Raw genomic sequence first — 16380 nt, 5'->3', positions numbered from 1 at the left:
CCCACCCCCCCTCATTAACCCCTCGCAGCTCAATTAACAATTAAAACCCTCCCAATTAATTAACGAACCGACTCAACATGGCGGACGTGGGGGGGGCGGGAGCCAAAAGAACTACAACTCCCATGATGCCCCGCGCGGGCTTTTCCGGTCTCCGCGGGCGGGGTTCCGGTCGGGGCGCGCCCGTTTCCCGTCAGCCCCCGCGGCCGCGCAGTCACCATGGAGGAGCTGGGGCTGCTGGGCGAGAAGACGCAGGTTGGGGGGGGGGGGGATGGGATTTTGGGGCCATTTTGGGGGTTTTTGGGGTCCCCACAAGCGTGGGGGGAACATAGGGGGTGGGGGGGACCCCCTTGGGGGAGGGAGGGGGTGAAATGGGCGGGGGGGGCCTCCCAATGAGGACAGTGGGTGCTCGGCCGGACGCCTGGGTCCCCTTCCCGAACACCTGGGTCCCTTCCCGAACACCTGGGTCCCCTTCCCGAACTCCTGGGTCCCCTCCCGAACTCCTGGGTCCCCTCCCGAACTCCTGGGTCCCCTCCCGAACGCCTGGGTCCCTTCCCGAACTCCTGGGTCCCTCCCGAACTCCTGGGTCCCTGGGGCACTCCTAGGTCCCTCCCGAACTCCTGGGTCCCTCCCGAACTCCTGGGTCCCTCCCGAACTCCTGGGTCCCCCCTTGAACTCCTGGGTCCCCCCTTGAACTCCTGGGTCCCCCCTTGAACTCCTGGGTCTCCCCTTGAACTCCTGGGTCCCTGGGGCACTCCTGGGTCCCTGGGGCACTCCTGGGTCCCTGGGGCACTCCTGGGTCCCTCCCGAACGCCTGGGTCCCTGGGGCACTCCTGGGTCCCCTCCCGAACTCCCGAGTCCCTCCTCTGAACTCCTGGGTCCCTGGGGCACTCCTGGGTCCCTTCCCGACCTCCTGGGTCCCTTCCCGACCTCCTGGGTCCCTTCCCGACCTCCTGGGTCCCTCCTGAACTCCTGGGTCTCGCCTTGAACTCCTGGGTCTCCCCTTGAACTCCTGGGTCCCCCCTTGAACTCCTGGGTCCCTGGGGCACTCCTGGGTCCCCCCTTGAACTCCTGGGTCCCTGGGGCACTCCTGGGTCCCTCCCCGAACTCCTGGGTCCCCCCGTGTCCCAGGAGGACCCCCCGACTCTGGCCGTCCCCCGCCCCCCCCCCGGCGCTGCCGTTTCTGGTGCCCGAACCCGAGGACCTGGAGGATCTTTACAGTCGATACAAGGTGAGCGGACAGACGGACATGGGACAGACAGGGGGACAGGGGGACATGGGACAGAGGGACATTGAGGTTGAGAAGGTCCAGGTTGGAGAACATGGGGGTTGAGAAAGTCCAGGTTGAAGAACATTGAGATTGAGAAGGTCCAAGAGATAATAGATGGAGGTTGAGAAGGTCCAAAGGGTAGAGCATTGGGATTGAGAAGGTCCAGGTTGCAGAACGTTGAGATTGAGAAGGTCCAGGTTGGAGAACGTTGAGATTGAGAAGGTCCAGGTTGGAGAACGTTGAGAAGGTCCAGGTTGGAGAACATGGAGGTTGAGAAGCTCCAGGTTGCAGAACATGGGGACTGAGAAGGTCCAGGTTGGAGAATGCTGAGGTTGAGAAGGTCCAAGAGATAATAGATGGAGGTTGAGAAGGTCCAAGTTGGAGAATGTTGAGGTTGAGAAGGTCCAATTTGAAGAACATTGAGAAGGTCCAGGTTGGAGAACATTGAGATTGAGAAGGTTCAGGTTGGAGAACATTGAGGTTGAGAAGGTCCAGGTTGAAGAACATTGGGGTTGAGAAGGTCCAAGAGATAATAGATGGAGGTTGAGAAGGTCCAACTTGAAGAACATTGAGCTTGAGAAGGTCCAACTTGAAGAACATTGAGATTGAGAAGGTCCAGGTTGAAGAACATGGGGGTTGAGAAGATCCAGGTTGAAGAACGTTGAGGTTGAGAAGGTCCAGGTTGAAGAACGTTGAGGTTGAGAAGGTCCAGGTTGAAGAACGTTGAGGTTGAGAAGGTCCAGGTTGAAGAACGTTGAGGTTGAGAAGCTCCAAGAGATAATAGATGGAGGTTGAGAAGGTCCAGGTTGGAGAACATTGGGGTTGAGAATGTCCAAGAGATAATAGATGGAGGTTGAGAAGGTCCAACTTGAAGAACATTGAGCTTGAGAAGGTCCAAAGGGTAGAACATCGAGATTGAGAAGGTCCAAGTTGAAGAACATCGAGATTGAGAAGGTCCAGGTTGGAGAACGTTGGGGTTGAGAAGGTCCAGGTTGGAGAACATTGAGATTGAGAAGGTCCAAGAGATAATAGATGGAGGTTGAGAAGGTCCAGCTTGAAGAACATTGAAATTGAGAAGGTCCAGGTTGGAGAACATTGAGATTGAGAAGGTCCAAGAGATAATAGATGGAGGTTGAGAAGGTCCAGGTTGGAGAACATTGGGGTTGAGAATGTCCAAGAGATAATAGATGGAGGTTGAGAAGGTCCAACTTGAAGAACATTGAGCTTGAGAAGGTCCAAAGGGTAGAACATCGAGACTGAGAAGGTCCAAGTTGGAGAACACGGGGGTTGAGAAGGTCCAGGTTGCAGAACGGGAGCAGCTGGAGCTCGGGGGTGCTGTGCCGGGCCGGAGAAGGTTCCGGAAGGTCCGTGGTGGCCGTTGTCCGCAGAAGCTGCAGCAGGAGCTGGAGTTCCTGGAGGTGCAGGAGGAGTACATCAAGGACGAGCAGAAGAACCTCAAGAAGGAGTTCCTGCACGCCCAGGAGGAGGTCAAGAGGATCCAGAGCATCCCGCTGGTCATCGGGCAGTTCCTGGAGGCCGTGGACCAGAACACGGCCATCGTGGGCTCCACCACCGGTCAGGGGACAACCGGGACCCGGGAGAAGGTTCTGGGTGGTGGGGACGTGGTTATGGACGCGGGAGAAGGTTTTGGGTGGGGGAGAAGGTTCTGGGTGGTGGGTACATAGTTATGGACATGGGAGAAAGTTCTGGGTAGTGGAGAAGGTTCTGGGTGGTGGGTACATAGTTATGGACATGGGAGAAGGTTCTGGGTGGTGGGAACGTGGTTATGGACATGGGAGAAGGTTCTGGGTGGTGGGTACATAGTTATGGATGTAAGAGAAGGTTCTTGGTGGTGGGTACGTAGTTATGGATGTGGGAGAAGGTTCTGGGTGGGGGAGAAGGTTCTTGGTGGTGGGGACGTGGTTATGGGTGGAGGAGATGGTTGTGGGTGGTGGGTACGTAGTTATGGACACAGGAGAAGGTTCTGGGTGGTGGGGATGTGGTTATGGACATGGGAGAAGGTTCTGGGTGGTGGGTACATAGTTATGGATGTAGGAGAAGGTTCTGGGTGGTGGGTACATAGTTATGGATGTAGGAGAAGGTTCTGGGTGGGGGAGAAGGTTCTTGGTGGTGGGGACGTGGTTATGGGTGGAGGAGATGGTTGTGGGTGGTGGGTACGTAGTTATGGACACAGGAGAAGGTTCTGGGTGGTGGGGATGTGGTTATGGACATGGGAGAAGGTTCTGGGTGGTGGGTACATAGTTATGGATGTAGGAGAAGGTTCTGGGTGGTGGGTACATAGTTATGGATGTAGGAGAAGGTTCTGGGTGGGGGAGAAGGTTCTGGGTGGTGGGTACATAGTTATGGACATGGGAGAAGGTTCTGGGTAGTGGAGAAGGTTCTGGGTGGTGGGTACATAGTTATGGATGTAGGAGAAGGTTCTTGGTGGTGGGTACGTAGTTATGGATGTGGGAGAAGGTTCTGGGTGGGGGAGAAGGTTCTGGGTGGTGGGGACGTGGTTATGGGTGGAGGAGATGGTTGTGGGTGGTGGTGACGTGGTTATGGGCACAGGAGAAGGTTGTGGGTGGTGGGGACGTGGTTATGGGCATAGGAGATGGTTGTGGGTCGTGAAGACGTAGTTATGGACACGCGAGAAGGTTCTTGGTGGTGGGTACGTAGTTATGGACACGGGAGAAGGTTCTGGGTGGGGGAGAAGGTTCTTGGTGGTGGGTACGTAGTTATGGACACGGGAGAAGGTTCTTGTATGGTGGATACGTAGTTATGGCCATAGCAGAAGGTTCTGGGCCCCATCCCCCCCCAGATCCCCCCCAACCCCACCCCACCGAGGGTCCCCCGTGGTCACCACCTTGACCTTGACCCCGGGGCAGGTTCCAACTACTACGTGCGCATCCTGAGCACCATCGACCGGGAGCTGCTGAAGCCCAACGCCTCGGTGGCCCTGCACAAGCACAGCAACGCGCTGGTGGACGTGCTGCCCCCCGAGGCCGACAGCAGCATCATGATGCTCACCTCAGGTGGGTCAATGGGGCCACCAAGGGGTCACCAGGGCCACCAGTGGGTCACTGGGGCCACCAATGGGACCTCAAGGGTCATTGGTCATTGGTGTTGGGGCTCGAACTTTTGTCATTGGTCAATGGTGTTGGGTCTCCATCCTTGGTCGTTGGTCAATGGTGGTGGATCTCCAACCTTGGTCGTTGGTCAAGGGTGGTGGATCTTCATCCTTGGTCATTGGCCATGGGTGGTGGATCTCCAGCCTTGTTTCTTGGCCAACAGTGATGGGTCTCCATCCTTGGTCATTGACCATGGGTGGTGGGTCTCCAACCTTGGTCGTTGGTCAATGGTGATGAATCTCCAACCCTGGTCGTTGGTCAACGATGTTGGGTCTCCAACCTTGGTCATTGACCATGGGTGATGGGTCCCATCCTTGGTCAACATCGTTGGGTCTCCATCCTTGGTCATTGGTCAATGGTGGTGGATCTTCATCCTTGGTCATTGGTCAATGGTGGTGGATCTTCATCCTTGGTCATTGGTCAATGGTGGTGGGGCTCCATCCTTGGTCGTTGGTCAATGGTGGTGGATCTTCATCCTTGGTCATTGGTCAATGGTGGTGGGGCTCCATCCTTGGTCGTTGGTCAATGGTGGTGGATCTCCATCCTTGGTTGTTGGTCAATGGTGGTGGATCTTCATCCTTGGTCATTGGTCAATGGTGGTGGATCTCCAACCTTGGTCGTTGGTCAATGGTGGTGGATCTTCATCCTTGGTCATTGGTCAATGGTGGTGGATCTTCATCCTTGGTCATTGGCCATGGGTGGTGGATCTCCAGCCTTGTTTCTTGGCCAACAGTGATGGGTCTCCATCCTTGGGCATTGACTATGGGTGGTGGGTCTCCAACCTTGGTCGTTGGTCAATGGTGATGAATCTCCAACCCTGGTCGTTGGTCAACGATGTTGGGTCTCCAACCTTGGTCATTGACCATGGGTGATGGGTCCCATCCTTGGTCAACATCGTTGGGTCTCCATCCTTGGTCATTGGTCAATGGTGGTGGATCTTCATCCTTGGTCATTGGTCAATGGTGGTGGATCTTCATCCTTGGTCATTGGTCAATGGTGGTGGGGCTCCATCCTTGGTCGTTGGTCAATGGTGGTGGATCTCCATCCTTGGTTGTTGGTCAATGGTGGTGGATCTTCATCCTTGGTCATTGGTCAATGGTGGTGGATCTCCAACCTTGGTCGTTGGTCAATGGTGGTGGATCTTCATCCTTGGTCATTGGTCAATGGTGTTGGGTCTCCATCCTTGGTCGTTGGTCAATGGTGGTGGATCTTCATCCTTGGTCATTGGTCAATGGTGGTGGATCTTCATCCTTGGTCATTGGCCATGGGTGGTGGATCTCCAGCCTTGTTTCTTGGCCAACAGTGATGGGTCTCCATCCTTGGTCATTGACCATGGGTGGTGGGTCTCCAACCTTGGTCGTTGGTCAATGGTGATGAATCTCCAACCCTGGTCGTTGGTCAACGATGTTGGGTCTCCAACCTTGGTCATTGACCATGGGTGATGGGTCCCATCCTTGGTCAACATCGTTGGGTCTCCATCCTTGGTCATTGGTCAATGGTGGTGGATCTTCATCCTTGGTCATTGGTCAATGGTGGTGGATCTCCAACCTTGGTCATTGACCAGTGGTGGTGGATCTTCATCCTTAGTCATTGCTCAGTGGTGGTGGATCTCCATCCTTGGTCGTTGGTCAATGGTGGTGGATCTTCATCCTTGGTCATTGGTCAATGGTGGTGGATCTTCATCCTTGGTCGTTGGTCAATGGTGGTGGATCTTCATCCTTGGTCGTTGGTCAATGGTGGTGGATCTTCATCCTTGGTCGTTGGTCAATGGTGGTGGATCTTCATCCTTGGTCGTTGGTCAATGGTGGTGGATCTTCATCCTTGGTCGTTGGTCAATGGTGGTGGATCTTCATCCTTGGTCGTTGGTCAATGGTGGTGGATCTTCATCCTTGGTCGTTGGTCAATGGTGGTGGATCTTCATCCTTGGTCGCTGGTCAATGGTGGTGGATCTTCATCCTTGGTCGTTGGTCAATGGTGGTGGGGCTCCATCCTTAGTCGTTGGTCAATGGTGGTGGATCTCCAACCTTGGTCGTTGGCCAACGTTGTTGGGTCTCCAACCTTGGAACCACCCAACCATCATCCATAGAAGGTCCCAGGTGACCTCCTGTGGTTGGAGAAGCTCCCAGGTGACCCATGGGCCCTTGGGCACCCATGGGTGGTCCCGAGCACCCATGGGTGGGTCTCCATCCTTCTTCCATGACCATGGGTGCTGGGACTCCATTGTTGGTCATTGCTCAACATTGTTGGGTCTCCATCCTTGGAGCCACCCAGCCATCATCCATAGAAGCTCCCAGGTGACCCGTGGGCTCTTGGGCACCCATGGGTGGTCATGAGCACCCATGGGTGCCAGGTCTCCATCCTTGGTCCTTGGCCAACGTTGTTGGGTCTCCATCCTTGGAGCCACCCAACCATCATCCATAGAAGGTCTCAAGTGATCTACTATGGTTGGAGAAGGTCCCAGGTAACCCAAGGGCCCTTGAGCACCCATGGGTGGTCATGAGCACCCATGGGTGCTGGGTCTCCATCCTTGGTCGTTGGCCAACGTTGTTGGGTCTCCATCCTTGGCCAACGTTGTTGGGTCTCCAACCTTGGGGCCACCCAACCATCATCCATAGAAGGTCCCAATTGACCTCCTGTGGTTGGAGAAGCTCCCAGGTGACCCGTGGGCCCTTGGGCACCCATGGGTGGTCATGAGCACCCATGGGTGGTCCCGAGCACCCATGGGTGCCCCCGTTGCAGACCAGAAGCCGGACGTGATGTACGCGGACATCGGCGGGATGGACATCCAGAAGCAGGAGGTTCGCGAGGCCGTGGAGCTGCCCCTCACCCACTTCGAGCTCTACAAACAGGTGGGTGACAGTGACACCCATGGGTGGGGGTGGGTGGGACCCCGGGGGACGTGTCACCCATGGGTGTCCCCCCCAGATCGGCATCGACCCCCCGCGTGGCGTCCTCATGTACGGGCCCCCGGGCTGCGGGAAGACCATGTTGGCCAAGGCTGTAGCGCATCACACCACAGGTGGGCACCCATGGGTGCTATGGGGGCCCCATGGGTGCTATGGGGACCTTGGGGGGCTGGGGGGACCTTGGGGTGCTTGGGGGACCTCGGGGAGGTGGTGGGCACCCATGGGTGCTATGGGGGTCCCATGGGTGCTATGGGGGTCCCATGGGTGTTGTGGGGGTCCCATGGGGATCTGATGGGTTCTTAAGGTGCTATGGGGATCCCATGGGTGCTGGTGGGTCCATTGAGGTCCCATGGATGCTGGTGGGTTCTTTGGGTGCTATGGAGGTCCCATGGGTGCTGTGGGGGTCCCATGGGTGCTGTGGGGGTCCCATGGGTGTTGTGGGACTCCCGTGGGTGCTGGTGGGTTCTTTGGGTGCTATGGGGGTCCCATGGGTGCTATGGGGTTCCTGTGGGTGCTATGGGGGTCCCATGGGTGCTGGTTGGGTCCTTGGGGACCTGGTGGGTCCCATGGGTGCTATGGGGTCCCATGGGTGCTGGTGGGTTCTTTGGGTGCTATGGGGGTCCCATGGGTGCTGGTGGGTCTCATGGGTGCTATGGGGATCTCATGGGTGCTGGTTGGTTCCATGGGGACCTGGTGGGTCCCATGGGTGCTGGTGGGTCCCATGGGTGCTGGTGGGTCCCATGGGTGCTATGGGGGTCCCATGGGTATTGTGGGGGTCCCATGGGTGCTGGTGGGTCTCATGGGTGCTATGGGGGTCCCATGGGTGCTGATTGGGTCCATGGGGACCTGGTGGGTCCCATGGGTGTTGTGGGGGTCCCATGGGTGCTGGTGGGTCCCATGGGTATTGTGGGGGTTCCATGGGTGCTATGGGGGTCCCATGGGTGCTGTTTGGGTCCATGGGGACCTGGTGGGTCCCATGGGTGTTGTGGGGGTCCCATGGGTGTTGTGGGGGTCCCATGGGTGCTGGTGGGTCCCATGGGTGCTGGTGGGTTCTTTGGGTGCTATGGGGCTCCCATGGGTGTTGGTGGGTCCCATGGGTGCTATGGGGATCCCAGGGGTGCTGGTGGGTCCCTTGAGGTCCCATGTGGACCTGGTGGGTCCCATGGGTGCTATGGGGTTCCCATGGGTGCTGGTGACTCCCATGGGTGCTATGGGGTTCCCATGGGTGCTGGTGGCTCCCATGGGTGCTGGTGGGTCCCATGGCTATTGTGGGGGTCCCATGGGTGCTGGTGGCTCCCATGGGTGCTATGGGGATCCCATGGGTGCTATGGCGATCCCATGGATGCTGGTGGGTCCCGTGAGGTCCTATGGGTGTTGTGGGGCTCCCATGGGTGATGGTGGGTCCCATGGGTGCTGGTGGGTCCCTTGAGATCCCATGTGGACCTGGTGGGTCCCATGGGTGCTGGTGGGTCCCTTGAGGACCCATGGGTGCTATGGGGCTCCCATGGGTGCTGGTGGCTCCCATGGGTGCTATGGGGCTCCCATGGGTGCTGGGGGCTCCCATGGGTGCTGATGGCTCCCATAGGTGCTGGTGGCTCCCATGGGTGCTGATGTGTCCCTTGACGTTCCGGTGGGCCCCTCATTGTCCCAAGGCCACCCAAGGGTGCTGGTGGGTTCCCGGGGCTGCACCCACAGCCCCTCCCGCCCCCAATCCCACCCATGGGTGTCCCCCCCCCAGCCGCCTTCATCCGGGTGGTGGGCTCGGAGTTCGTGCAGAAGTACCTGGGGGAGGGGCCGCGCATGGTCCGGGACGTGTTCCGATTGGCCAAGGAGAACGCGCCCGCCATCATCTTCATCGACGAGATCGACGCCATCGCCACCAAGCGCTTCGACGCCCAGACCGGGGGTGAGGACGTGGGGGACATGGTGGGGGGGGGTCGGGGACCCATGGGAGATGGTCATGGGTGGGTTGGGGACACCTTGATGGCACCAAGAGCTTGGGATGGGGTCAGGAACCCATTGGAGAACATCATGGGTGGGGTCAGGAAGCCATTGGAGAACATCATGGTTGGGTTGGGTTTGGGTCAAGGAGCCATTGGAGATGATCATGGTTGGGTTGGGGACACCTTGATGACCCCAAGACCATGGGATGGGGTCAAGGAGCCATTGGAGATGATCATGGTTGGGTTGGGGACACCTTGATGACCCCAAGACCATGGGATGGGGTCAAGGACCCATTGGAGATGGTCATGGGTGGGTTGGGGACACCTCGATGGCACCAAGAGCTTGGGATAGGGTCAGGAACCCATTGGAGAACATCATGGTTGGGTTGGGTTTGGGTCAAGGACCCATTGGAGATGATCATGGTTGGGTTGGGGACACCTTGATGACCCCAAGACCATGGGATGGGGTCAAGGACCCATTGGAGAACATCATGGGTGGGTTGGGGACACCTTGATGGCACCAAGAGCTTGGGATGGGGTCAAGAACCCATTGGAGAATATCATGGTTGGGTTGGGTTTGAGGTCAAAGACCCATTGGAGATGATGATGGTTGGGTTGGGGACACCTTGATGTCCCCAAGACCATGGGATGGGGTCAAGGACCCATTGGAGATGATAATGGGTGGGTTTGGTTTAAGGTCAGGAACCCATTGGAGAAGATCATGGGTGGGTTGGGGACACCTTGATGGCACCAAGACCATGAGATGGGGTCAAGGACCCATTGGAGAAGATCATGGTTGGGTTGGGTTTGGGGTCAAGGACCCATTGGAGATGATCACGGTTGGGTTGGGGACACCTTGATGACCCCAAGACCATGGGATGGGGTCAAGGACCCATTGGAGAAGATCATGGTTGGGTTGGGTTTGGGGTCAAGGACCCATTGGAGATGATCACGGTTGGGTTGGGGACACCTTGATGTCCCCAAGACCATGGGATGGGGTCAAGAACCCATTGGAGAAGATCATGGTTGGGTTGTGGACCCTTGGGTGGGTGGTGGGTGCTGTCGGGGGGTCCCATGGGTGTCACTCCCCACCCATGTGCCCTGTCCTGCCCCACAGCTGACCGGGAGGTCCAACGGATCCTCCTGGAGCTTCTCAACCAGATGGACGGATTCGACCAGAACGTCAACGTCAAGGTGGGCACCCATGGGTGCTGAGGGGTCCCCGTGGGTGCTGGGGGTGGTCCCATGGGTGCTGGGGGGTCCCATGGGTGCTGGGGGGCCCCGTGGGTGCTGGTGGGGATCTCAGGGTGCTGGTGGGTTCATTGAGGTTCTGAGGACACCCAAGGGTGCTGATTGGGTCCTGTGGGTGCTCGTGGGATCCTTGAGGGTTGGGGGGGGTTCCTTGGGTGCTATGGAGGTCCCATGGATTCTGGGAGGTCCCATGGGTCCCCCATGGTGATGGTGACACCCACATGTCCCCCCTGTCCCCAGGGTGCTGGTGGCACCTCAAGGTGCTCTTGGGTGCTCCCTTGACTTCTATGGAGCTCCTTTGACTTCTACTGAGGTCTTATGGACTCCAGGAGGTCCCATGGGTCCCCTATGGTGACAGTGACACCCACATGTCCCCCCCGTCCCCAGGGTGCTGGTGGCACCTCAAGGTTCTTGGTTGCTCCCTTGACTTCTATGGAGTTCCCTTGAGTCCTATGGAGGTTCCTTGACTTCTATTGAGGTCTTATGGACTCCAGGAGGTCCCATGGGTCCCCCATGGTGACAGTGACCCCCGTGTCCCCCCGATGGTACCAGTGACCCCCCAGGGTGCTGGTGGCACCTCAAGGTGGTCTTGGGTTTCTCAAGGTTATTGGTTGCTCCCTTGACTTCTATGGAGGTCCCTTGACTTCTATGGAGCTCCTTTGACTTCTATTGAGGTCCCATGGCCTCTGGAAGGTCCCATGGGTCCCCTATGGTGACAGTAACCCCCGTGTCCCCCCCAGCGTGCTGGTGGCACCTCAAAGTTCTCATGGGTCCCTTGACTTCTATGGAGCTCCCTTGACTTCTATGGAGCTCCTTTGACTTCTATTGAGGTCCCATGGACTCCAGGAGGTCCCATGGGTCCCCCATGGTGATGGTGACACCCACATGTCCCCCCTGTCCCCAGGGTGCTGGTGGCACCTCAAGGTTCTTGGTTGGTCCCTTGACTTCTATGGAGCTCCCTTGAGTCCTATGGAGGTTCCTTGACTTCTATTGAGGTCTTATGGACTCCAGGAGGTCCCATGGGTCCCCCATGGTGACAGTGACACCCACATGTGCCCCCCTGTCCCCAGGGTGCTGGTGGCACCTCAAGGTGGTCTTGGGTTCCTCAAGGTTCTTGGTTGCTCCCTTGACTTCTATGGAGCTCCCTTGACTTCTATGGAGGTCCCTTGACTTCTATGGAGGTTCCTTGAGTCCTATGAAGGTTCCTTGACTTCTATGGAGCTCCTTTGACTTCTATTGAGGTCTTATGGACTCCAGGGGGTCCCATGGGTCCCCCATGGTGACGGTGACACCCACATGTCCCCCCTGTCCCCAGGGTGCTGGTGGCACCTCAAGCTGCTGGTGGGTCCCTTGAGTCCTATGGAGGTCCCTTGAGTCCTGTGGAGGTTCCTTGACTTCTATGGAGCTCCTTTGACTTCTGTTGAGGTCTTATGGACTCCAGGAGGTCCCATGGGTCCCCTATGGTGACAGTGACCCCCGTGTCCCCCCCAGCATGCTGGTGGCACCTCAAGGTGGTCTTGGGTTCCAAAGGTTATTGGTTGCTCCCTTGACTTCTATGGAGCTCCCTTGAGTTCTATTGAGGTCTTATGGACTCCAGGAGGTCCCATGGGTCCCCCATGGTGACGGTGACACCCACATGTCCCCCCTGTCCCCAGGGTGCTGGTGGCACCTCAAGCTGCTGGTGGGTCCCTTGAGTCCTATGGAGGTCCCTTGAGTCCTGTGGAGGTTCCTTGACTTCTATGGAGCTCCTTTGACTTCTGTTGAGGTCTTATGGACTCCAGGAGGTCCCATGGGTCCCCTATGGTGACAGTGACCCCCGTGTCCCCCCCAGCATGCTGGTGGCACCTCAAGGTGGTCTTGGGTTCCAAAGGTTATTGGTTGCTCCCTTGACTTCTATGGAGCTCCCTTGAGTTCTATTGAGGTCTTATGGACTCCAGGGGGTCCCATGGGTCCCCCATGGTGACGGTGACACCCACATGTCCCCCCTGTCCCCAGGGTGCTGGTGGCACCTCAAGCTGCTGGTGGGTCCCTTGAGTCCTATGGAGGTCCCTTGAGTCCTGTGGAGGTTCATTGACTCCTGTTGAGCTCCCACGGCCTCTGGGAGGTCCCACGGGTCCCCCATGGTGACAGCGACCCCGTGTCCCCCAGGTGATCATGGCCACCAACCGCGCGGACACGCTGGACCCCGCTCTGCTCCGTCCCGGCCGCCTGGACCGCAAGATCGAGTTCCCGCTGCCCGACCGGCGCCAGAAGCGCCTCATCTTCTCCACCATCACCGGCAAGATGAACCTGTCCGAGGAGGTCGACCTGGAGGATTGTACCCCTGGGGACATCTGGGGACCTTGGGGACACCATAGGGACCTTGGGGACCCCATGGGGACATTGAGATGCCATGGGGACCATAGGGAGTGTTGAGGACCCCATGGGGACATTGAGATGCCATGGAGACAATAGGGAGTGTTGGGGACCCCATGGGGACATTGAGATGCTATGGGGACAATAGGGAGTGTTGGGGTCTCCATGGGGACATCAAGATGCCATGGGGACAATAGGGAGTGTTGAGGACCCGATGGGGACATTGTGATGCCATGGAGACAATAGGGAGTGTTGGGGACCCCATGGGGACATTGAGATGCTATGGGGACAATAGGGAGTGTTGGGGTCCCCATGGGGACATCAAGATGCCATGGGGACATCAGGGAGTGTTGGGGACCCCATGGGGACATTGAGGACCCCATGGGGACATTGAGATGCCATGGAGACAATAGGGAGTGTTGGGGACCCCATGGGGACATTGAGGACCCCATGGGGACATCAAAAACCCAATGGGGACATTGTGGACCCCATGGGGACATGGAGATGCCATGGGGACATCAGGGAGTGTTGGGGACCCCATGGGGACATTGTGGACACCATGGGGACATCGAGATGCCATGGGGACAATAGGGAGTCTTGGGGTCCCCATGGGGACATCAAGATGCCATGGGGACATCAGAGAGTGTTGGGGACCCCATGGGGACATCGAGATGCCATGGGGACATCGAGATGCCATGGGGACATCAGAGAGTGTTGGGGACCCCATGGGGACATTGGGGACCCCATGGGGACATCGAGATGCCATGGGGACAATAGGGAGTGTTGGGGTCCCCATGGGGACATCAAGATGCCATGGGGACAATAGGGAGTGTTGGGGACCCCTTGGGGACATCAAAGACCCAATGGGAACATCAGGGACCCCATGGGGACATCGAGGGACCAAATAGGGATGGGGTGACCCCATGGGGACATTGGGGACCCCATGGGGACATCAAAGACTCAATGGGGACATTGAGGACTCCATGGGGACATCAGAGAGTGTTGGGGACCCCATGGGGACATTGGGGGCCCCATGGGGACACGAGGGGCCAACTCGGGGGTGTCGGGGGGAGCTTGGGGACAAGGAGGTGACACCAAGGAGGGGCCAAAGCGGGGGGAGGTGACACCAGAGGGGACATTTCCTTGACCCGTCCCCAAGATGTGGCGCGTCCGGACAAGATCTCGGGGGCCGACATCAACTCCATCTGCCAGGAGGTGGGTGACAACTGGGGACACTTGGGGACACCCTGGGGACACGTGGGGTGCGGGGGACACGGGGGTTTGTCCTCGGGGTGGTGGTGACAGGAAGTGACAGAGGGGACACAATGACCTGTCCCCAATATAATGGATTGACATGGGTAGACCTAGTGGCCCAACACAAGGTCTTGGTTGAGGTGGCCATAGGTGACACTGGTGACACCCCAGGGTGCTGGGGGTGACGGGGTGACCGGGGGTGTCTGAGGTGACACAGTGACCTGTCCCCAAGGTGGTGATGGTGACACAGGTGACTCAGGTGACAATGACCTGTCCCCAATATAATGGATTGACATGGGTAGACCTGGTGGCCCAACACAAGGTCTTGGTTGAGGTGGTTGTGGGTGACACAAATGACATCACAGGGTGCTGGGGGTGACAGGGGGTGACCGGGGGTGATGGAGGTGACACGGTGACCTGTCCCCAAGGTGGTGGTGGTGACAGGATGTGACAGAGATGACGCAATGACCTGTCCCCAATATAATGGATTGACTTGGGTAGACCTGGTGGCCCAACACAAGGTCTTGGTTGAGGTGGCCATAGGTGACACAAATGACACCCCAGGGCGCTGGGGGTGACAGGGGGTGACTGGGGGTGTCCGAGGTGACACAGTGACCTGTCCCCAAGGTGGTGGTGGTGACACCAGTGACAATGACCTGTCCCCAATATAATGGATTGACCCAATATATAATGGATTGACATGGGTAGACCTGGTGGCCCAACACAAGGTCTTGGTTGAGGTGGCCATAGGTGACACTGGTGACACCCCCGGGCGCTGGGGGTGACAGGGGGTGACCGGGGGTGACAGGGGGTGACACAGTGACCTGTCCCCAAGGTGGTGGTGGTGACACAGGTGACAATGACCTTTCCCCAATATAATGGATTGACATGGGTAGACCTGGTGGCCAACACAAGGTCTTGGTTGAGGTGGCCATAGGTGACACCGGTGACACCCCCGGGCGCTGGGGGTGACAGGGGGTGACACAATGACCTGTCCCCAAGGTGGTAGTGGTGACACAGGTGACAATGACCTGTCCCCAATATATAATGGATTGACTTGGGTAGACCTGGTGGCCCAACACAAGGTCTTGGTTGAGGTGGCCATAGGTGACACTGGTGACACCCCCGGGCGCTGGGGGTGCCAGGGGGTGACCGGGGGTGCCCGGGGGTGACACGGTGACTGTCCCCAGGGCGGGATGCTGGCGGTGCGCGAGAACCGCTACATCGTGCTGGCCAAGGACTTCGAGAAGGCGTACAAGACGGTCATCAAGAAGGACGAGCAGGAGCACGAGTTCTACAAGTGACACCGCGGGGACCTTGGGGACAAAGCGGGACCTTCGTGTCACCCCCACCCGTAACCCCCCTCCAAGACAATAAATGCGCAGGAGGCGCCAGCCGGGTGTCCTGGGGTTGCCTGGGGACATGGGGATGAGGTTGGGGTGTCTATGGGGACATGGGGACAGCCCTGGGGACATGGGGACAGCTATGGGGACAAGCTTGGGGTGGCCATGGGAATATGGGGACAACCCTGGGGACATGGGGACAAGCTTGGGGTGTCTATGGGGACATGGGGACGAACTTGGGGTGTCCATAGGGACATGGGGACGAGTTTGGGATGTCTATGGGGACAAGTTTGGGATGTCTATGGGGACATGGGGACATTCGTGGGGACAAACTTGGGGTGTCTATAGGGACATGGGGCCAAGTTTGGGATGTCTATGGGGACATGGGGACATCCATGGGGACATGGGGACAAGCTTGGGGTGTCCATAGGGACATGGGGCCAAGTTTGGGATGTCTATGGGGACATGGGGACATCCATGGGGACATGGGGACAAGCTTGGGGTGTCCATAGGGACATGGGGACAAGTTTGGGGTGTCTATGGGGACATGGGGACATCTATGGGGACAAAGTTGGGGTGTCCATAGGGACATGGGGACAAGCTTGGGGTGTCTATGGGGACATGGGGACGAACTTGGGGTGTCTATGGGGACATCCATGGGGACAAGCTTGGGGTGTCCATAGGGACATGGGGATGAGGTTGGGGTGTCTATGGGGACATGGGGACGAACTTGGGGTGTCTATGGGGACATGGGGACATCCATGGGGACAAGCTTGGGGTGTCTATGGGGACATGGGGACATCCATGGGGACAAAGTTGGGGTGTCCATAGGGACATGGGGATGAGGTTGAGGTGTCTATGGGGACATGGGGACGAACTTGGGGTGTCTATGGGGACATGGGGACATCCATGGGGACAAGCTTGGGGTGT

General features: G+C 57.9%; 2 protein-coding genes across 2 annotated transcripts in view; both read left to right on the top strand.

Annotated features, from left to right (window-relative positions):
- Positions 1-16380, top strand: part of PSENEN (presenilin enhancer, gamma-secretase subunit) — a 156706-nt gene that overhangs the window by 50706 nt on the left and 89620 nt on the right. The gene's annotated exons all lie outside the window — the stretch shown is intronic.
- Positions 217-15501, top strand: PSMC4 (proteasome 26S subunit, ATPase 4; the record flags this gene model as incomplete). The annotated part of the gene is given in 12 exon segments (XM_080361539.1): positions 217-252; positions 1129-1170; positions 1172-1228; positions 2656-2842; positions 4156-4302; positions 7138-7247; positions 7324-7417; positions 9043-9210; positions 10365-10441; positions 12647-12815; positions 14013-14068; positions 15298-15501. Coding segments are annotated over 12 exon segments (1257 nt in total). The 3' UTR covers positions 15412-15501.

This window comes from Nesoenas mayeri (genome assembly GCF_963082525.1).
Source record: "Nesoenas mayeri genome assembly, chromosome: 33".
Lineage (NCBI taxonomy): Eukaryota > Metazoa > Chordata > Aves > Columbiformes > Columbidae > Nesoenas > Nesoenas mayeri.
The sequence above is the reverse complement of the archived record's forward strand: the minus strand, read 5'-3'. Positions and strand labels throughout refer to the sequence as shown.